Genomic DNA, 22906 nt, shown 5'->3' on the forward strand with positions numbered 1-22906 from the left:
ATTAATCTTATTAAGGATGCAAGAATAACCTCACGGATGCCGACATCAATTAGTTGCTTTATATTTAGGGTTGAAGTTTCTCTAATGGAAGGGGTGATATGTGTGTATTTGTGCTGGGGACGTTGCAGGGGGGTTGACTGAACAACAGACACACGCACGGCACACACGCATTCACATGTGCAAACAAATCGTACACACAGACACACGCAAACAAACAAACAAACGTACTGGATTCCCACAAGGTGGAATTTTAATAATCAACTCGGGCCTGCATAAACCTATAGCTTCACATTCAAATCAATCAGATAAACATTTGACCAAATTCAGCCTATTACAGTATAATAAAAAATAGTAGTTTATAAACACAAAATGATTTTTTTTTTAAACTTTTATGTTGTTTGTTTTGCATTATTAAATAACCTTTTATTTTCTGCACTCTAGACGTGACCAAATGTTTTAACTTACACCAACATGCAATACATTCGCTATTATTTCACGTTAAAAACTAAAAGTGAATCAGAGAAAATACTTAAGGATTATTACTGGTCGACATTAAGTGTTTTTCGCATAGGATATGATAGCTAATGTTGCACTTGCAATTTGATTTCACAGAAAATCTTGCACCAGTTGCACCGGCTATAATCATGTATTGTAGTTATGACATAAACGATTGCATATATTTCAGACCATTTGTATCAACGCACATCCCACATGTTGCTTTTAATGTACTTTGATGAAAAAAAAGGCTATTGACCCTTCCAAGTCGAAGGGAAAATAACAATTTGAGCGGGTAGGATTGTGTCTCGATCATGTTAGGTTGTTTTTATAAATGACACGTGTTTGTAGCCCACCTTCAGCAAACAAGATGTAAAGATTTCTTCGTCACTGACCGACTAAAGTGGACCAAAGGCGCAAAACATCTTTGCGCGGAAAATCCAGATCTAGATCAAACTGATTAGAAATAGGTATGCGGATAATCCACAAGTTTTCAAACTTCCCTCATTTGATTACAGCTGTCCACACATTTTCCTTTAAGTAAGTGCATTTTGCCCGTATTCACAGCTTGAAATATTGATATATTGTTTTATAGCCCATATCAAACATGAGCTTTCGCTGCCATTGCAAAGTTCTGTTTGCCGTTAACAACAGGCACCGGCCTGAGTAATATTATCATCCGATTAATTACATAAATATGGCACATTGTTGTATTTGACGTAGCCTTCTGTTTGATAAATTGTAATAAGTATTAATAGGCACATTTTATTGCTTTTATTAAGGCTGGATCATATATCTAGTCTAGTCTATGGCCACGTCTTGTGCTAACGAATTATAAACTAAACGAGAGGGGGTTAATTTGTAATATTTATTTATTTTAGTAGTTGTTATTTCCACTGGACCAACCTGAATGCATACGCATGATAGGTTATACCTGCAGCAATATAAAGTAAAATGTTGATGTTTCTATGAGTAGGCTATGAAAATATGTGAGTATGTGATATTTTCTGAAATGTTTATTACCACTTAATAACGTCTATTTGTATTTTTTTTATTTAGACTATAACATAATCTTCATCTTTTACCAACAGCAGTACGGTTGTGTTGATGCTAGCTAGTAGACTGCCAAAGTTATTTTTGCAAAGTGATGTGGGCTCTTTCTAAAATGACTGAAATGTTCATGAGCACGTCGCTTAAATAAACACAGTTGTCACTTACCTTAACAAACATACGCCTGTGTTGAAATGAGAACTGATAAACAGGGAGGTAATCCTGCACAAAGTCAGACCCGTCTTTTGTAGCTTGTGTCTTTATAAGAGTGCCCTCTACCGGCGAGGGACATTTACAACATGTCTTTTCTTTCGCGCTTAGAATTTATTCAACAGAGATATTGGTAAACTCGCTTTTTTCAATATAACAAAATATACTTTTTTAGTAGTATTTAGTTTTCCAACAGGCTACAAAATAATTTAACCACTCACAGGGTGGAAATGACAAAACTTACGCAAACATATATGTCATAGCGCCAGCTATAAAATGATTTAAAGTAAAACAGATGTGTTATATAAACTCAGTCGCTTTATAAAGCCAAATAAATAGGCAAACATATACATTTAAAGCATAGTCTGCTTTTAGGCCTAATACCCTCTTCAATTCTATCTTTAACTAAAATCTTTAGTTGAATGAAATTTTGACAACGCGTCAAAAACAAAACTCGTAATGTATTTTTTTGCATTGTTGTAGCCTACTATAGACTATTTATTTGAGCGAGATATTATTTTAATGTTTAATGCTAAAAAGCATAAATAAAAACATTGTCAACAACACTAGCATATTATGACTAAATAGCCTACATCTCGTAAAGACGACCAAAAAATAAGGTCATAAAACTTTTACGGACAATAAATCGTGCATAATCATTTCATTTAACCATTATCGTTGTGCAATGCATAAATCATAACTAATAATCATCATAATAATAGACTAATAATAATGCATTTTGTGTTCAAAATAGTTCAAAGTTTAAATATCCGGTAGCAGTGAGACTTGTGTATATATATATATTTGTCTTTAACTGTTTATACAACTAACATAAGTTGTTTCTGAACTATTCCTAATATTATAAAATGTTTATAAGCTTGAACACGACGGCTTTTTGTGGGGTGGATTTTCTCATGGAATGATAACAATCGTTTTTCATAGTCTGTAGCGCCATCGTGTGGAAGGTCAACTGACAGCATAATTAAGTTATTACGAGGAAATATATACAATATCAAATGACTTATTTATGTGATATGATTGTATTTAGGCTGCAGTATGCAAACGTGGGACCAAAAGTTTTTGATAAATTCGTGATAGAGCCCCTTTTTTACTACTATAAATGTAAAACAACTGTAAATGTAATATTTGTAGACCAGTGAACACAGTAAGCACAGCTTTTCCATGCTTTTTTGTTCTTATTCATTTTAAAACAAAGACACATGCGGCAATTACTGATGACAGGTATATTTGATTGTTTACTCATGTTTAATAAAAAGGCAAAAATCATTGTTTTTGTTCCATTTTACCCCACTTTTGCTGAACCCACCCTACAGTACACACCTTCATCAGGACTAAAATCTTTAAATATAATACAATCAGAATTAAGCACATTTTTATTCATATACCAAAAATATATATTCATATATGGAAAAAAAACCCTGGATTTTAGTTTTTAACATTTGCATTATTTGTGAAACACTCATTTACTGTATATCTTGGAATTCTATATACAGTAATCAATAATTTATGAGGTATCATTGCACATCTGTAATCACAAAAAAGTTAGATCAGCATTATTAGTTTTAGAGGATATCAATTCTATCAAATAATGTATAATATTAGATTAAAATATAAATAGATTTTGAAAGAAATCAATTGTCAACTACTACCACATCAAGGTAGAGAAGGTCAAATCTGTTAAGTGAAAAGAAAAATCATTTTTTGAAAAACTTCATAAAGACATTCTTGTTTTTGGACTTGTCCTTGACTCCATTCTCAGCCTGGTTTTGTGGTGGAGGAGGTGGGGCATACGAGGGAGGCTGGTTCCTCTGTAGACTTCTTACACTTTGGGTCACACTCACTGAGAAGAAAAAATGATTCTGTTTTAGATAAATCAGTGACCATGTGATGATCCATCACAATAACATTAAACAGAGATCTTCATTTTGATTAACCTTCTTGTTGCATTTGATTACAGTCCAAGCACTGATCCTAGAGACTAATTATCCTTTAGTAATTAGATTTTACAGCAACACTTTGAGATGCATGACTCATAGCAGGTATGGGATATCTCACCTGAGTCTTGGCTCTCTCCTCCTTCAGGGTAGCGGTGTTTGTTGTAATAAGTGTGGGGAGGTTTAGGTGGTGGCTCTCTCTCTGTCTCACAGCTCTCGGTGGAGTCTTCTGTTAATACAAATCCACAGTAAGTGTTAAGCAGAAGCACACACATTGGCACACATAAACGCACAGAAGTACTCAGGCTCTGTTTGTTCTCTCACCCTTTTCCTGGTTCGACTTTGTGGTGGAATCGTGTGTGTCAGATGTGTCGGCTGGCACAGGCTCGCGCTGCTCTGTGCTTTCTCTACTTGCTTCTGTGTTAATTCTGTGTGGGGACAAACATGACAATCAGATGAGCATGTGAGAAAACCTAGTTGTCCAATAATCTGATTCTGTCAGGAACTGATATATATGTAAATGGGTCAAAGACAAATAACAATGTTGCTTTCAAATGGTTTTAAATAAGTGTAATATCCAGTTCGTAAAAATTCATACATTTTCAATACGTTGAGTGTACACATCTTAACAATTAGTATCAAGAATTATTCATTCATAAATATTACATTTTTGGGTTGGAATCATGTGACATTTTATGACATATTTTATGACCTGAAGCAACCTTGCCTTGTCATAAAAAGTCATATTATATTATAAGCAGGGGTCGACCAATATTTGTTTTTCAGGGTCAATGAAAATACCTAATATTACAAGTTGACCGATAACCAATATTTTGAAAATGAAAATAAATGTCATTAAGAATAACAAGGGCTCTGCCGAAAACTTTTTTAAAATGCTTTTAAATTATTTTATCAGACATCGGTTTTGAAAATGACCAATGCTGATAACTGTAAAAATCACTTGCTAAACTTGACACACAGTCATGGGGGTCTGCAAAGCTCCACTTTTGCATCAAATTGAGTTGTATTTTGGTGTTTTTTTTTTTTTTTATAATAATAAGCAGTAGTCAGTTTTAATCATGCATACGCTACCAGTCAAAAGTTTTTGAACAGTAAGATTTTTAATGTTTTTTAAAGATGTCTTTTCTGCTCACCAAGCCTGCATTTATTTGATTCAAAGTACAGCAAAAGCAGTAATATTGTGAAATATTCTATTTAAATGTATTTTAAAATGCAATTTATTCAAATATTACATTTTCAGCATCATTACTCCAATCTTCAGTGTCACATGATCCTTCAGAAATTATTCTAATATGCTGATTTGCTGTTCAAGAAACATTTTTTATTATTATTATTATCAATATTTAAAACAGTTGAGTACTTTTTCCAAGATTCTTTGATGAATAGAAAGATCCAAAAGATCTGCATTTATCTGAAATAAAATGCTTTTGTAACATTATACAAAAGAAAATAGGGGAAAGAAATTATAGAAATTAATACTGTTAATTAGCAAGGATGCTTTGAATTGATCAAAAGTGATGATAAAGAAGACATTCATAATGTTACATTTCTATTTCAGATCATTGCTGTACTTCTAAACTTTCTATTTATCAAAGAAACCTGAAAAAAATTCTACTCAGCTGTTTTCAGCATAACAGTAATAATAAATGTTTTTTGAGCAGAAAATCAGAATATTAGAATGATTTCTGAAGGATCATGTGACTGGAGTAATGATGCTAAAAATTCAGCTTTGAAATCACAAGAATAAATTACATTTTTAAATATATTAAAATTGAAAACAGTTATTTTAAATAGTAAAAATATGTTTGTTCTGTACTTTGGATCAAATAAATGCAGGCCTGGTGAGCAAAACAGAAAAAAAAAAACATCTTACAGTCTTTGACTGATAGTGTACACTATTTTTCAAAAGCTTGGGGTCAGTACTGTAGTTTATTTATTTACTTTTTTTTTTTTTTTTAATTAGTACTTTTGTTCAGTAAGGATAAAATAAATTGAACAAAAGTGACAGTAAAACATTTAGAAAGTAAGTTTATCCAATGTAATCAATGTTTATAATGTTAACAATATTAGATATTAAGAACACTGATAACAAGAACAAATGTTTCTTGAGCAGCAAATCAGTATTTTAGATTGATTTCTGAAGGATCATGTGACACTGAAGACTGGAGTAATGATGTTGAAAATTCAGCTTTGTCATCACAGGAATGAATCACATTTTAAAATATATTAAAATAGAATATTACAGTATTACTCATGTTACTGTATTCATGTTAAAAAATACCACCTTGATAAGCATAAAATATCAAAACTAATTTTAATTCTGAAAAGAAAAACATGCTCAAGTCACGGAATGCATCAATGTAATCGTTGTTTATATGATGTTACCCAAGACTCTCTTGTGAAGAAACTGCTGGATTTATGCAGTTCTGAATCTCATTCAACCACTTTTGCTTCTCTTCTTGAGAAAAGGCGGCAAACAGATAGTGACTGCCATCGCTCAACCTAAGCCAGAGAGTCAAACAGATTATAAATTAGTTTTCATCTGACACGTGAGCAGATGTTTTTACAATGGCAGGTGGTGTGAATCGTAACTCACATGATTTTGAATGTGTTCTCCTTTCTCCTGTAGTAAGGATTGTCTTTACAGACTGCTCCAGTCAACGTGATCGGTGGCCAGCGTGTACAGTTCTGTATTACACGACATGGATTAAAGAGAGAAATAATCAGAGTCCACAAAGTCCACCACAAAAACATTAATATAATGGCTCTTAATTATTGTCATCATGTGGTGGACTCACAGATGCAGGGTTGTCTGCAAAAATAATTGCTTTGTCTGTCTGGATATATAGTTGATTAATAATAAACACAGCGCTCACTGAATCTGTCTTTCAGTAGCGCGTCTAGCCAAGTGTGTGTGCGACCATGTTGTGTGTGTAGACTCATACCTCACTGGCGGCATCTTGGTCTTTAAACAGATTGAGTGTCTCCTCTTCCAGTAGTGCATAGACTGTTTCCCAGTGATCCAAGCCCTGATCCAAACCAACAGATCAATGTTCCACCATTAAGTGCTCTTACAGAAACAAAACCACACTATAAACAAAGAAGTGGAGCTAAGGATGTCAGAGAAAGCTTTTTAATCAATATCACCATTGGTGTTGGTTGGAAAGCTTACTTTATTTCCTCCTTGCTTCAGTTTAATCTCCAAGGTACCGTCCATTTTGGCACGTCCCGCTCCGATCTAAAAAAAAAATACACAAATTAGAGACTAAAAAAAGTGGAGTCTAAAAAAAACAAATAAGAAGCATTTACCTTGGTGGCAACAGTCGTCTCTATTGGAGACTCAATAGAGAAGGATGTTTGTATTTCTTCTGGGTCTGAAAGGGAAGCTGGAGGAGATGAGTGAGTTTTTTCAGGTGGGGTGGAGAGAGGAAAGTTTTTATCCTCTGAGGTTTGGTTGTTGACTATTTCTTCATCTTTGGAAGGTGGCTCAGGGGGTTTTGACATAGGAGGAACCAGCATCTCTCTATCAGGGGTTGATGGTTTCAAATGCCTAGGAGTGATCGTTGGTTTAGTAATGACGTTGAAGGCGGTTTCGCTGTGTCTCAGAGTATCGACCTCATCTTCAGATGTAGTATGGTCAATCTTGGGGGTGTTGTGTAAATAATGGAGTTTGTACATAGCACTGGAAATTTCTGAGTCGTCGTCAGGGCTGTCCGGAACAGAGGTGGACGGTTTGTCGGGGACAGTTACGATTTCGCTGTTGCTGCTGTTTCTCCTGAGGCCTGATGCCACTCTTGACACCACAGAGGAATCATTTTTACCGCTGCTGTTTCTCCGCAGGATGGCAGATCTGGCTGTAGGGACTCGGGAGGGTGTGGATGAATCGTCACTCTTGCCATCGCTGTTCCTTCGGATAGAACTGGTCAGCGAGGGACGTGGGGTCAAAGCTGGTTGCTCAGATGGCTTTCGCTTTAGGGAAGTTACACGAACGGGCTTGTCCCTACTGCTGTCTGTGCTGCTACCTCTCCAAATTTCTTTGATTTTCTTTTCCCGCTGGGAGAAAGAAGAAAGAGAAGAGAAATGACAAAAAAGGTGAATCGAAACTGATAAATGTCAATGCTTCTGTTCTTTATCTTGTTTTTGAAACATTTCGCAAGCAGTTATGGACAGAAATATGCAATAAAAAATTAAGAGTAATGCAAGTATGTGTAATCATTATTTTATACTTCTTACCTGTATTTTTCTGGCTTGAAGGGCATTAAATCTCTCACTCTGAGCTTGAATCATGGCCTCCAGATCCTCCTGCTTTTTCATCAACTCCAGAACATCTGAAACCGAGTCCTGTCCACAAATTTAATATAGTTACATTTTTTTGAAGCTTAAAGGCAGAGTTCATCCAAAAATGAAAATGACTCCTTGATTTACTCACCCTCAAACCATCCTAGATGTATATGACTTTCTTCTTTCAAACAAATAGAATCAGACTTACATAAAAATGTTCTGGCTCTTCAAAGCTTTATAATGGCAGTGAATGGGTGTTGAGATTTTGAAGCAAAATAAAGTACATCCATCCTACATATGAAGCAGTCCACATCGCTCCGGGAGTTACAAATAAAGACCTTCTGAAGCGAATCAATGCGTTTGCGTAAGGCCCGGGACACACCAAGATCACTTCAAAGAACTAGTGGCGAAAAAAACAACAGTGTCTTGTGTTGGCAGCATCTGGACCTAAAAGCTGCGCTTGAACACACCGCTCGGACTACAGCCAAAGAGAGGGGAATTCCAGCAGATGACGAAGGATGTAGGTGTAGCATAAACTCCGGTGAGAAGTGATGAATGCAGAAGCACAGAGAAGAGAGCAAAACAAAACACCGGTCATGAATTAGAAGTACAAAATGAGGATTTATAAAGAAAAATGTTGGAGGATTTCGATATAAACCAAGAGGAGACAGGTTTTGCTCTCCTGTAAACAAAACATGGTTCTCACAAGACTTGCATATTCTCACCGGAGCTAAGCTACACCTACATCATCTGCTGGATTGCCACTCTTTTATGAACATGCATTTGACAGCGGAAGCTAAAGATTACGGTTTATAACATCTTAAATATGGATATTTTTCTTATACAAATGCATCAGTTTGCTTCAAAAGGCCTTTATTAACCCCCCGAAGCCATGTAAAGCACTTTTTGGATGGATAGATGCACTTTATTTTGCTTCTAAATCTCAATAGTCATTCACTGCCATTATAAAGCTTGGAAGGGCCAGGACATTTTTAAAATATAACTCCAATTGTACTCATCTGAAAGAAGAAAGTCATATACACCTAGGATGGCTTGAGGATGAGTAAATCATGGGATAATTTTCATTTTAAGGTGAACTATAACTATAAGTTGTCTAGAAATATGTAAATAATTTTTCAAATTCCCAAAATGTTCCCACCCCGTATTCCTCTGCTCTGAGTGCGCTCTCATAGGTGTTGAGCCAGTGCTCAGCCTGCTCCAACTCCCTCTGCAGCTGCTGCAGTTCAAGTTCATCCTGATATTGAGCTCTTCTTTCGGCCCAGGCCTCCTGCACCCGCTCTCCCAGCTCCTTGAGCTCGGCTAGACGGTCCTCCAGCTGCACAGACATACATACACAGAGTGATATCAAGTACTGTTACAGGTTTATTTTCATTTGCTTTGACAACAAAATGATAATTTTATAAAAAGGTTTATAAAATTCTGTCATTAATAACTTACTCTCATGTCGTTCCAAACCTGTAAGACCAGTGTTGATCTTCGGAACACAAATTAAGATATTTATAGGTATTTATAAAGTAATTATTTTTGTTTTCTTTGCACACAAAAAGTATTCTTGTAGCTTTGTAAAATTAAGGTTGAATGACTGATGTCACATGGACTATTTTAACAATGTTCTTATCAGCTTTCTGGGCCCTAAGAATGGTAACTGCATTGCTGTCTATGCAGGATTTCATCAAAAATATATTACTTTGTGTTCCTAAGACAAAGGTCTTATGGGTTTGGAACGACATGAGGTTGAGTAATTAATGACAGAACTGTCATTTTTGGGTGAACTATCTTTTTAACTAAACGTTACTTGCTTTGAATCTCTTCTTAATCTACCTTAGGTTTTTAAAGCCTCTCAGAATTTTAATTTAGATTGTGACCCCCCTGAAATGTGCAGACTGGCTCTGGTGAAACTAGCGTCAACTCATCCTGACTGAAAATCAGGGCAAAACTAGTGTATTGTATTCCAGCCTGTAGGCGTAAGTGTCATACCTCGTGACTCATGAAGTTCCCCTCTTCCATCAGACGTCTCCCTTCATTTTTAACCATTTCTGATTTGTCTAATTGCCTGTCAATCTGTGTGCGGTACTCTTCGTGTCTTTTAATGAGCTGCTCCAGGTCTTTAACCTCACCTCCAACCCCATCCCCTGTCATTAGAGACAGTGTCTCCTTAAGCCAGCCCCTAAGACAGAATCAACAACATCAACAGCTGAATAACACATGGAAAAACAGAGAGAGAGAGGGGAAAAAAAAACACTGCATACATCAGCTCTCTCCATTCAGTGAGATATCTCTGAACGGCCTCCGCCTGTTGGAGTCTTTGTCTGCGCTGGTTGGCCTTTTCCAGCAGGCTGCTCCAAATCTCCTCCACTTCCTGCAGCCTCTCGCTCAAACTGTCCTTCACTTGAGGATGCCTGCGAACCAAAGCTTTGCCTTCCTTTTTTCGACGAGACACATCTTCTTCTATCACTGCAAGGTCTCTCTGATGAAACAAAAGGTTGTACTATTTTAGAAATCCACCTGTGGTAATTTAAATGTTTTCAATATTGGGAATATTGGGTACCTCCAAGCCTTCATGTTGGCGGATAAGAGCTTGGACGCTGAGCAGGTCGTTTTCCTGCTCCTCTGAGTCCAGAGCCACCTCTTTCTCATTCATCCAGCTCCTAAGCTCATCCAGGTCATGGTCAAACTGGTGAACCTCTCGAGCGGAATGCAGGTTCTGTCAAAACATTCACTTTTAGCCTCAAGAAGTTTCAATCAAATAGAAACAGATACGCTGTTGTTTTTAACATTACCTCTGCTCTTGCTTTCATAGCCTTGTTTAAATCCTCCCAGAGCTTGAGTAGATCTTTCTCTTTCTGCTGTGCCTCTGATGACTGCACCGTCTGCTTCAGCTTTTGGGCCGTACTCAGCTTACTCTGGCCCAGAGTGCCGACCTCTTCTGCAAAATCCTCAAACTTCTTCTGCAGTGCCTAACAAGAGCAAGCCAAGTTGATTTAAACATAATTTTGATGTTACGGCTATGATGTTGTAGTCTGACAAGTGTTAAGTATCTTTTTGTAAGTTACCATGATGGAGTTACAATATATAAATGTGGTATGACTTCTAATCTAAACCCATTTATAATTAAGATATGGAAAAAACAGATTAAGGCAAATCAAGAATATATTAATCTTAAAACTGTACAGTGTGTTTCTGCTCTCTATATTTGAGCCAATCTTACCTCCACTCCTTCCAGATCTTGTCCAAAGTCATCAGACTCTGCTGTGGTTTTGCGAGAAAGGAGCCAGTTCTGTAGGTCTTTGGCTTCTCTCTCAAATACATAGAGATTGTACTGATTCTCCAACTCTTTGCGACGTTGAGCAGACAGTTGCAGTAGTGTCTCAAACCCACCATGCATATCTTCAAGGCTCTTACTCACTAAATGACTGCAAAGACACATTATAAATTCCAAACATCATTATTTGAGGCCTTCAGCTTCAAAACCGTTCAAAGGTTTGGGGCCGGTGAGTTTTTTTTTAAAGAAATTAATACTTTTATTCAGCAAGGATGCATTAAATTGATCAGAAGTGACAGTGAATATATTTTTTAATATTATAAAGATTTTTGAGCTTTCTATTTATCAAAGAATCCTAAAAACAGTATGTTTCCACCAACATATTAGACAGCACAACTGTTTTCAACATTGATAACACTAAGAAGAGTTTCTTGATCACCAAATCAGCATATTAGAATGATTTCTTGAATGACCTAATAACTGTACCTGTTTGGATGTTGGGTCTTTTCTAGATCAGTGCCAGTTTTCAGGAGTGCCTCTACTTTTCCACGCTGGCTTTCCAACTCCAGGTCAACTGTGTCTATTTTCCTGATGAAAGCTTCAGTGGCCTCCTCACTCTTTCCATAGTCCTTGGACTCTAATACAGGCCTCTGCTCATCCATCCATTGCTCTAGTTGGGAAACCTGGGTCATTATGAAGAGACATCAGGGATTAGACTTAATAATATATACAGCTGAGATCAAAAGTTTACATACATAAAATCTGCAAAATGTTAATTATTTTACCAAAATAAGAGGGATCATACAAAATGCATGTTATTTTTATTTAGTTCTGACCTGAATAAGATATTTCACATAAAAGATGTTTACATACAGTCCACTAAAGAAAACAATATTTAAATTTATAAAAATGACCCCATTCAAAACTTTACATATGCTTGATTCTTAAAACTGTGTTGTTACCTGAATGATCCACAGCTGTTTTTTTTTTGTTTAGTGATAGTTGTTCACGAGTCTCTTGTTTGTCCTGAACAGTTAAACTGCCTGCTGTTCTTCAGGAAAATCCTTCAGGTCACACAAATTCTTGGTTTTCCAGCAGTTTTGTGTATTTGAACCCTTTCCAACAATGACTATTGATTTTGAGATCCATCTTTTCACACTGAGGACAACTGAGGGACTCATATGCAACTATTACAGAAGGTTCAAACACTCACTGATGCTCCAGAAGGAAACACAATGCATTTAAGGAGTGAAAGCCAGGGGTGGAAATACAGGGTATTTAAATACAGGGTAAATTTAACTTATTTTGTCTTCTGGGAAACACACAAGTATTTTCTGTAACTTCTGAAGGGCAGTACTAAATGAAAAAAATATGGTATTTAGACAAAATAAGAAAAATGTAAACATTCTGTTCAAAAGTTTACACCCCTGGCTTTTAATGCATATGAGTTGTACTCAGTGTGAAAAGATGGATTTCAAAATCATTAGTCATTGTTGAAAAGGGTTCAAATACACAAAACTGCTGAAAAACCAAAGAATTTGTAGGACCTAAAGGATTTTTCTGAAGAACAATGGGCAGTTTAACTGTTCAGGTTAAACAAGGGACTCATGAACAACTATCACAAAACAAAAACAAACAAAACAAAACAAAAAAACATCCAGCTGTGGATAATATAACACAGTATTAAAAATCAAACACATGTGAACTTTTCTACGGGGTCATTTTTATAAATTCCACTATTATTTTCTCTTGTGAACTATATGTAAACATGTTTTATGTGAAATGTATGATCCCTCTTATTTTGGTAAAGTAATTAACATTTTGCAGATTCTGCATGAATCACATTACAGTGTGAACTGGCAACACACCTCTGAAAGAAAGGTCTGGATTTTCAGTGCTTGTTGAAGCTGGCGATCTTTATTCGCTGACTCTTTCTTCAAAGTGTCAAAGTTCTTCTTTAACTCCGCAAGTTTTTCACTGATCTCACGTGAAGCAAAATGTCGTCCTCGTACTAGGTTCTGTCCTGCCTCCTGTACAGCCAATATTAGAGGGGTTCGGCTCTCAATTTCCTGCATCACAACCTGTAAGAGAAGGTGTTTTGGATTGCCGACAAGTTTATTAAATCAGATCAGATTAAAAATATAGTACTACAGTCTGCTAGAGTTTTGAAGCACCAGTTTAAACATGCATAAGTATTATAGTTTCAGATTTCTGGACCAGACTAACCAGATGCTTTTTGACTATAGCCTGTATACTGTGCAGGGAGGTGCCCCAGTCTTTCACGGCTGTGGCCTGCAGCTTGTCCTGAATCCACAGCAGCTCATCCTCTAAGTCCCTGTAGAACTGGAACAGCAGCTGCCATGACTCCAGAGTTTCCCTGCGGGCCTGCAACGGCTCAGCCAGCCCATTATACCTGAGAGAAATTATTAAATGTCAGTGTTTTCCTCTCAGTCTGTCAGTCAGATGGAAAAAAAGCATAATACCACATGCTATGGGATTACATGCAGTATGACACAGCAATTATGTGGTGACATTTCAAAGCTCATGAAGAGTAGCCACATTAATGTTTAATCTTTGAACGTCAGCATTGCTCACTTGTAAATAACGCTTATCAAAAATCCAAATTATTTACTTTCTTTATTATCAGTTTTCGTGCACTCGGGTTAGGACTATGGACTCCAACCACATTTGAACGTCAATCAAATCCATGTGAAGGACTCACTAAACTTTCTACAGCAGGATGAAATCGGGGTAGAACAAAAACACACCTGTTGACCACTCCCAAAACCCTCTGCTGTATATTTTCTGCAAGGAAGTTGCCTTGAGTGCTGAAGTCTTGGGCTGTGTCCACCAGCCCCTGGACCTTCTCCATGTGTGCATCTACCATTTCCTCCAGACCCTGGAGGGCCTTAAGCAGCCTGTTAACCGAGGCCAGGTCACTACCGTAGTCCTTATTCGCCACATCTACCTCCACTGACCCAAGCCACTCCTCTATGTCATCCAGAGAGCGCTGGAACTGTAACGCCTAGAGGAAAACCACATTATCCAAGATGATATTTCAAACCCGCGTCAGTAATCTGAATTAGCTTTGTCTGAAAGCCATGTTGGTGTATCTATTATTCATTGTAAGGGAACAATGTGTAAGTGGCACCTCTACATGACATCATATACAGTAGATTCAGGAAAAAATCATTTTCAGTGTGCACACTTATGCCTTGATCTTGATGTTCCATGCTGTACCTGGTATGCTTGCTGCAGACGTAACTTCTTCTCTTTGCAGTTGCTTAAAAGCTGATCCCAGCTGTCATCGACATCCTTTATTCGTGGTTTTATCTTGCCTTTTGCAGGATGACTGGAAGTTAGCATGTTATTACCCTCCTGAGAAAACATTTAAATGCTGTTGATGCTCTTTTAAGTCTGAATTTCATACAAATAGATTAAGATTAAAGAGATATTCAGACATTCTATTCCAATGACGTACTTTCATGAGGTTCTGCACTCTGTTGCGGTTGGCCAGAATCTCTGCCTCAAAGCTCTGGTGTTTTAGTAGCTTAGCCTGCAGGTTTATAGGATCTCTCCAGCTTTCATCAAGAGCTACAGAGTTCTTCTCATTCAACCATGAGGAAACCTTTACAAATGAGAATTGAACTTTGTTAAAGACGTACTGATGTTTAAAATAAATCAGACCACGTAGGTGAATGTCATCTCTCTATTTTCCACATTCAGCAGGAGCTGTTTACTTCACACACCTCATAGCTCCCTTCCAGGAATTTCTGCAGCTGTAGAGATTCTTCCAAAGCTTTTCGTCTGGATTTGCTCATTTCCAGTACTTTGTCTTTCCTTTAAGAAAAGAAATTTTATTTAAACAGTACTTTCCAATATTTCTGATCTATCCACCTTATTCTTAATGCAGAAGTAAGCCTATGAGCGAGACTTCTAGTTCATTAGCTGCTATAGGGTAATAATGAGAAAAAAACAAAGTGCTGAAAACGGTAAAACTTTTTGCACTACAAACCAGTGTGTTTATAATTAAAATAATACATTACAATAATATGGTAAGACACACCAAGATACAATATCAAACAGCAAAACGAGCTGTTTTGTACAGTTAAAAATAGTTGGACGTGGATGAGACCTGACGTCAGACTTATAAAATGTACAAATGGCCACACCCGCTCTTAAGAGAAGAATAAGGTGGATAATACATTTTCTTTTAATTGCAATTAGCATGCAATTAAAGGTTCGTAAAAATTACACTCAGTTTGCACTTCTATTAAGGATATTATTTTCACTTAAGTATATTATTTCTGTAGTACTTTTTTTTAAAGAGCAGGTCATCAGGTATTTTAAAGTGTCTTAATATTGTGTTGTAGTCCCCTCTAACAGGTTTAAATACATCTAAAGGCAGAAAGCATTGTAATTTTCTCATTTTTAATATTAAAATCATTTTGCAATGATTTCAAAACTATTTGTTCAAAGCAGTTCTGAGCTTTAGGCCTTTAAACCCCTCCCTTCCATAAGCTTACTCTGCTCTGATTGGTCAGCTGGCCAAGTCTGTTGTGATTGGTCTTTCTGTATACAAAGCAAGCAAATCGTGCCCACAGCTAAAGTTTAGCTGCTAAACTACATTCTTTATTATTAAATGAAGTAATTAGAAGAACGACAGTCTACATTAATCGACACATTCGTAGGAAATAGTGGGTTCACATCGAATTATCAGAACTATTTCAGTAAGACTAGTAAGATATCGTTGTTTACCTAAAAACTAGGTATACATCACATATTAGCACAAAAATCTTTTGAGCACTAAATAGAAAATGTACACATAACGTATTAATCATACTTACAAGTTGTGGTTCGGAGACACTTGTTGGTCCAAATAAAGAAGGTACGGATTTATCTTTCATGTTTAGCAAATGTCGCATTTAGCGAATCCCGTAAAGGTTAAAGACGCAGTCCTTGGTAAAATGATGAGCACACAACATGGTTTGAATTGTACTGCTGTGGTATCATGGAGAAATTTAATTTTGACCGTCAATTATCATCTTTCGGCAATAAAAACAAAACAAACTTGCTTTTACAGCACAGAACACAGCGTCTTCTCAACATGATGTAAACCAGGGCTGGGCAACTTCGGTCCTGGAGGGCCACTGTCCTGCAGAGTTTAGCTCCAACCCTAATTAAACACACCTGCCTGTAGCTTTCTAGTGACCCTAAAGACATTGATTAGCATGTTCAGATGTGTTTTATTAGTTGGACAGTGGCCCTCCAGGACCGAAGTTGCCCAGCCATGATGTAAACACACTAACTAGGGAAGTGTTTGTGGGCAGGTCAGAAAGTTTGTATTCTGTGGGCAGGTAGAGATTATTATAATATGTTACCTAGTGACATATATTGGTAACAGGCAGAAGATTCGAAAATATGACGGCGGTTCAGAGTAGACTATTTCTTTTGATAGACGATATCTTAATGTATCATGCACTTTTTTATTAACTTTGTAGACTGTTTAAATTGAAGGATAGCTATGTTACAAACTGCAAAAAAGATATTTTTCAAAAACCCATATGACGTGCTCTTTAAAGTACACTAAAGTGTATTTCTTCTGAGGAGTGAGTTTTCTTGCCTTACTGCTTACCTGAGCAGAATTGTTTTAATCTTCTTCTTGATGTTGTCAGAGTCATAGTGCTGTGCCTTTATGAGCTGCTGAGCATATTTGTCAACCTCTGCCACCTGCCCCATCTGAGCTTCTAGAGAGTTCTCAAACAGAGCGTGCTTCCTCTGAAGTGCCTCCACCTCTGACACTGAACCCTGCAATGACATCCATCCATTACAGAGAAGAAAACAACTAAGGGCATTTTGTTTTCTTATGAGGTGAAATGTTACTCTGTCTTTTAAATGATGTCCAATAAAAATGGAGCTCTTACCCCAAGATCTTCATTGATCAAGAAAGCTTCCCTGTTACTCATCCAGCTCTCAGTCTGGTCGACATAGCCCAGGAATATCTGCAACCAATCAATATCTCAGTATGCTTTACATAATAACTCACAGATACTCCAGAATAAACAGAACCTCAGTGAAGCCATTATTCACCTGGAGCTGCAGAGCTTGATCCAGAGTTTTCTTTCGGTCCTCCCAAGCTTGAGAAAGCTTTGTTTTGGCATCCTCCAGCTTGCGTAGAGCTTCTTTAATCTCTGCTGAATCGCTGTGTCCGGACTTCACAAGATTCTCTCCAGAACTCTTAACTGAATTAATACGCTCAGCGCGAGCATCAATCTCAGCCTGCAGTCATTAAATGTTTATATAACACAAGTCTGGTATCATATGACATTATGTATTAGTATGTACTATGGAAAATTATAATGCACTTTGGATCAGTACGTCTCATAAAAGAATAAATGTAACTGTATTAGTATTAGCATTGTATTTTGTGACAGAAGATCACACAATCTGAAAAGATGAATGATTTAATGTATTATATATATATATATATATATAGTATATATATTTTTTTATATATTTTAGTACCTTCCAGTTCTTGTGCTCTAGTATGAAACTCTCAGCTTCCTTCTTATTCTTAGGCAGGCCTTTCTTCACCATCTCATCACTTTGTTTCAGGGTCAAGTCCAACAGGAGGCGCTGGTTAGCTTTAAACATCTGCAACCCATGAGACTCTTGCAATCGCACCTTCCTACCAAAACAAAATACATTGTTTATTTTCTCATTTAATGTATGTTTCAAATACATTTTTTCCATGTTACACTATTTAAATTTTCAGAATTATTATTATTATTATAAATTAAGAATATAGCAACAAATGGTTGCATACCTTCGTTTGATTTCCTTGTCCAGCTTGACTAAAGCAATGTTGACCTCTTCCTGCTTCTTGCTAAGTTTGTCAGCCAGATCACAGTGTCTCCTTAACCGATCTTTAGTCTCCTTCTCCAGGGCCTGGTTTTACAAATTAGAGCAATTATTTTCTTTGTAACCCTTCTTGTAAGCAGACTAGCTTTAGTGAGTTACACAAACCCTCACTCTAAAGCATATAATGCACCATGAATGTTTTATTTAAAGGCTTTTGTACATACAGCAGTTACTTCAGTGGAAGGTGCTGAGACTTTTTCTATAAAGCCTTTAACCACAAAGCAAGCACACACAATAGATATTGTATAGGACGTGCTACCCACAGTGCACTGATTAATATGGATGAATGTGTTCTTTGTATAACAGCTGTTCGGTCTACTCACAGTGCCTCTCTCCTGGATGACTCTGGCCTCCCTCTCCATCTCCTCATGTCTGCGAATAAGGTTTTCCACACTCTCCACATCCACTCCATAACTCTGACCCTGGAGCAACAGCATCTGTGGCCAAAAATTGAAATTAAATATTTAATTAAGAATATATAATTAAAAGAGTAAGAATATATAATTTAAGGAGTAGTTGACATCCAGAATAAAAATTCCCTAAACCAGTGTCATCCAAGATCTGCATGTGTTTCTTTCTTTAGTTGCAAAGACTAAAAAGAAGTTTTTTGAGGAAAATATTCCAGGAATTTTCTCCATATAGTGGACAATAGTGGTCAGCAGGTTGAAGGGCCACAATGTAGATTCAGTGCAGCTTCAAAGGGCTCTACATGATCCCAACCAAGGAATAAGGGTCTTATCTAGAGATACGATCTGTCATTTTCCAAAAAAAAAAAAAAATTCTATACTTTTTAACCACAAATGCTCATCTTGCACTAGCTCTGCGATGCGCATATACGACTTCACGCATTACGAAATTATGTTAAAAAAAGTCATGTGTGGTTTGTTCTTCATTTGTGTACTTTGGTTCAAAAAGGCTTAAAACTTTTGAAAAAGCATTTGTGGTTAAACCGTATATAAATTTGTATTTTTCTTAGAAAATGACAATTTTACTAGATAAGACCCTTATTCCTCAGCTTGGATTGTGCAGAGCCCTTTGAAGCTGCATTAAAACTGCAAGTTGGATGTTCAACCCGTTGGCCAAACAATATCCACAAAATCCTGGAAGTGAACTACTCTTTTAAAAGCATGTAATTTGATACATGAAAAAATGTAATCTTATAGCTATAAAATCTCTCTCTCACCTTCTCTCCAGCTCTGTCCCGGACTTCCTCTAGCTCTCGAATCAAGGCGTGGATCTCTAGCGCTGCCTCTAGCTTCCGCTTATAGCTGCTCAAGTTGCCATGGAAATTACTCCATCTGTTGGGAAGGTGACAAGAAAGTCAAAACAAACATATTAGATAAAACGGGAGAATGAATGTATTTCCTAAACTGAACATGGATCCAGGTGAAATGTAGGATAATGTACCGTTCATTGAGCTGCTGCCTACGCTTTTTCACAGTCGCCAGCTCATCACTATTCTGTCTCTCTAGCCGGGCTGCCAAAGTGTTGATTGTCTTGATGTGAGCATCATCAACAGTCACATCCTAAGGGATGAAAGTACTTAGTGCAAGAATGTTACTGAGCTGTATACTTCTCTTACATAATACAAAGCAAACATTATCTAGTTAATTTAACCTACAGTCAAAAGTTTTTGAACAGTAACATTTTTAATGTTTTCTAAAGAAGCATCATCTGCTCACCAAGCCTGCATTTATTTGATCCAAAGTACAGTACAATTTTAAAATATTTTCACTATTTAAAATAACTGTTTTTTATTTAAATATTTTAAAATGTGATTTATTCCTGTGATTTCAAAGCTGAATTTTTAGCATCATTACTCCATGCACATGATCCTTCAGAAATCATTTTAATATTCTGATTTGCTGCTCAAAAACATTTATTATTATTACTGTTATGTTGAAAACAGCTGAGTAAAATTTTTCAGGTTTCTTTGATGAATAGAAAGTTCAGAAGAAAAGCACCGATCTGAAATAGAATATATATATATATATATATATATTTTATATTTTTAAATATATTAAAATAGAAAACCATTAATTTAAATAGAAAAATATTTCAAAATGTTACTGTTTTTGCTGTACTTTGGATCAAATAAATGCAGGCTTGGTGAGCAGAAGAGATTACTTAAAAAACATTAAAAATCTTACTGTTCAAAAACTTTTGATTGGTAGTGTGTGTTTTACTTTGTTAGGTTTGCATTTTCTATACCACACCAAACACCAAACTTACTCCAGAACCTGAGCCTCTGAATTCACTGAGCTTCTTTAGCAGCTGCTGACCATGTTCATAATCCTCTCCAACATCACCAACATTTATCATCACCTCCTATACAGAAACAAAAACAAGGTTCAGTGAAACCAAATATTAATTCTGGTTGCACCAGTAGTTTATATCAAGGCATGTTTTCAACAGTTCGTTATGGGATGGCCTCATGTGTTTACCTTCTGCCTAATCCAAACTTCAACCTGTTCCACTTTTTGCAGGAACTCGAGAAAATCACGGTTATCCTCAAGAGCTTTTCCACGGACTGCAACTGCTTGCTTCAGAGCCTCCCAATGTGAGATCAGCGCAGAGACGGTCTGCTTTATCTCCTTCGATTTTGGGTGACGCATGTTCACCAGCTCATTTCCAGCCTTTTGATGTGACAAATTATGTTCAATATATTTATGAAGACCAAAAGAAGAACAAATAACTACTGGACCAACTTGTCAATTTGGTACAGCGGCTTACCTGCTGAACAGATTCAATGATCTTTCCATGGGCCAGAATCTCTGCTTCAAACACTTGATGTTTCTGCAATATCTTCATTTTAGTCTGAAGGTTGCTCATGTCCATTTTGGAGTCTTCTTGTATTTTATTCATACGGTCTGTGATCCATTCCTCTTGCTAAAATACAAATAACCATCACAAACCAACCAATTAATTTGTTTGTTTCTCTTCTTTAAAGGTCACCTGAACCGGAAATGACAAGTACTGTACCTCAGAAACATCTCGGTTGAAAATACAGAGAAGCTTTGAGATCTCAAGATCCTCACTACGTTTATCCGACAGATCTTTGATGCGTTCTCTTCTCTCCTGGAGAGCTTTCAGTTTGTTCTTAATGTTGCTGCTTTTTTCTCGCTTCAAACCTTCTGTCTTTAAGCGTTCTGCTGACTCCTGAAGAGCCACCATCTACATGACATGATAAGATATTCATTCATCTATACTTTTTCTAAAAAAAAATGTAATGGGTTTGATGCTCTAGGCCATACTGTAGCCTGAAGACCAACCCACCTTGTCTTCCTGAGAATTAAGAAGTTTTTCAAAGGCTTCATGTCGTTTGATCAAAGTTTCAACATTATCCACTGTTGTTCCCAAATCACTGTTCTTCAACTGGATCTGCAAAGAAACAGATGTTATTAGTCTTAAAATTATAAATGTCTAACTACAAAACCTAATTCTGAAACAAGCCTGTAAACTTGTGAACCATCTAATACTAAATGGATATTTATTTTTAGAGGTCACCAGACTAGATATTTCTTACATGTTCTCCTGGTAATTTATAGGAGCACTAACCTCTTGGGAGTTAGAGATCTTTTCCATGTACTCAGTGTCTCTATAAAACACCTGCTCCAGATATGTGTTCTCCAGCCATTTCTGCTTGGACTGCCAGTTGTCAGAAAGCTTCTCTTTCTCTTCTTGCAGAGCTTTCAGTTTTTCCTTGATCTGATGGCCACACAGGATGTTTAAACATACATTTGTTATGTATTTAGCATTTATATTTATGTCAGTTTAATAAACTGCTTTACAGTTTGCAATATTGTAGTTTCAGAAAAATGTGAGTTTCTCACCTCTTTAGCATTAGGTATGTCATGCTCTAGTAGGTTCTGGCCCATGGATACGGCCTGAGCATACGTCTCCTCACGTGCCACAATCTCAGCCCATAGCTGCTGGTGTTGGAACAACTGCAAATCGCAGGTGGCAACATCTCGGATGGATTCCTCTGCCTTCATCCCACTCAGCACCTGCGAGCACCAGAGGGAGTAGTCCTGTGCCTGGAGAATAAAGCAATTTAAAATGATCAAGAAAAGGTTTTAAACCAATATTTTCTACTGTTTTTGAATTTTCCACTAAATAATTTAATTTCAAAGTGCTGTGAGTGTAGCGTACCGTGTTGAGGAACATGTAGCGGCCCTTAGCTGCCCGCAGCTCCTCCTCCCTCTGCTCCATGTGCATACGGAGACTTTCCCAGCTCTCCACCACCTCCTGCTGCAGCTCCTGCAACCTCTCCTTCAGCTCAGGAGAGCACATGTCCAGAATGTCGTCGGTTCCGTCTAACAGCTCCTGCAGCTATAAAAAAAATCATAACGTATAATCAGCCTCCCAGATAGCACACATACGTCTGCATGATGTCTGTTAAAGATCGCTTCATCTAGAAAGCATCTGCTGTGTACAAACATTTAATAAATGCCTTTAAAACATTGTAGGGGGAGAGTGGGGTAAGTTGAGCCAGTGGGTAAGTTGACCCACCCCCTGTATCTTGGCAACTGTACACTTTTACTTTTTTTCATGTGACCATGTATTTTGGAATCACACATCATTTCTGTCAGACTGTGAAAAGGAGAAACACATGGGAAGAGTGGAAGGCACCCATTTACTTTATAAACTGTTGTTAAAGTAAAATTTTAGCATAACAGATGTAATGGCT

At 36.9% G+C, this 22906-nt stretch overlaps 1 protein-coding gene across 4 annotated transcripts in view; it reads right to left on the reverse strand.

Moving 5' to 3' along the window:
• Positions 1-3008: 3008 nt before the first annotated feature.
• sptbn5 (spectrin, beta, non-erythrocytic 5) overlaps positions 3009-22906 on the reverse strand; it is a 44513-nt gene continuing 24615 nt past the window's right edge. For 3 of the 4 annotated variants that reach the window (XM_051133457.1, XM_051133456.1, XM_051133459.1), the window contains 38 exons: positions 22369-22548; positions 22050-22253; positions 21775-21924; positions 21493-21597; positions 21199-21390; positions 20950-21105; positions 20661-20852; positions 20449-20544; positions 19624-19742; positions 19400-19514; positions 18540-18653; positions 18122-18243; positions 17821-17983; positions 17386-17574; positions 17220-17297; positions 16931-17103; positions 15045-15135; positions 14777-14923; positions 14536-14673; positions 14064-14320; positions 13522-13708; positions 13164-13376; positions 11782-11978; positions 11242-11446; positions 10814-10990; positions 10582-10737; positions 10283-10500; positions 10011-10200; positions 9172-9348; positions 7965-8072; positions 7041-7784; positions 6904-6969; positions 6677-6760; positions 6328-6419; positions 6117-6233; positions 4035-4138; positions 3832-3939; positions 3009-3616 (listed from right to left, as the gene is read on the reverse strand). In XM_051133457.1, the coding sequence (XP_050989414.1) occupies positions 3471-3616; positions 3832-3939; positions 4035-4138; positions 6117-6233; positions 6328-6419; positions 6677-6760; positions 6904-6969; positions 7041-7784; positions 7965-8072; positions 9172-9348; positions 10011-10200; positions 10283-10500; positions 10582-10737; positions 10814-10990; positions 11242-11446; positions 11782-11978; positions 13164-13376; positions 13522-13708; positions 14064-14320; positions 14536-14673; positions 14777-14923; positions 15045-15135; positions 16931-17103; positions 17220-17297; positions 17386-17574; positions 17821-17983; positions 18122-18243; positions 18540-18653; positions 19400-19514; positions 19624-19742; positions 20449-20544; positions 20661-20852; positions 20950-21105; positions 21199-21390; positions 21493-21597; positions 21775-21924; positions 22050-22253; positions 22369-22548 (6270 nt within the window). In that variant the 3' untranslated portion in view covers positions 3009-3470. Of the gene's footprint in view, positions 3617-3831; positions 3940-4034; positions 4139-6116; positions 6234-6327; positions 6420-6676; positions 6802-6903; positions 6970-7040; positions 7785-7964; positions 8073-9171; positions 9349-10010; positions 10201-10282; positions 10501-10581; positions 10738-10813; positions 10991-11241; positions 11447-11781; positions 11979-13163; positions 13377-13521; positions 13709-14063; positions 14321-14535; positions 14674-14776; positions 14924-15044; positions 15136-16930; positions 17104-17219; positions 17298-17385; positions 17575-17820; positions 17984-18121; positions 18244-18539; positions 18654-19399; positions 19515-19623; positions 19743-20448; positions 20545-20660; positions 20853-20949; positions 21106-21198; positions 21391-21492; positions 21598-21774; positions 21925-22049; positions 22254-22368; positions 22549-22906 lie in introns of those variants that run through there. The other variant, XM_051133458.1, reaches the window with a different exon arrangement.

Source organism: Labeo rohita, chromosome 17 (genome assembly GCF_022985175.1).
Source record: "Labeo rohita strain BAU-BD-2019 chromosome 17, IGBB_LRoh.1.0, whole genome shotgun sequence".
In the NCBI taxonomy this organism is placed as follows: domain Eukaryota; kingdom Metazoa; phylum Chordata; class Actinopteri; order Cypriniformes; family Cyprinidae; genus Labeo; species Labeo rohita.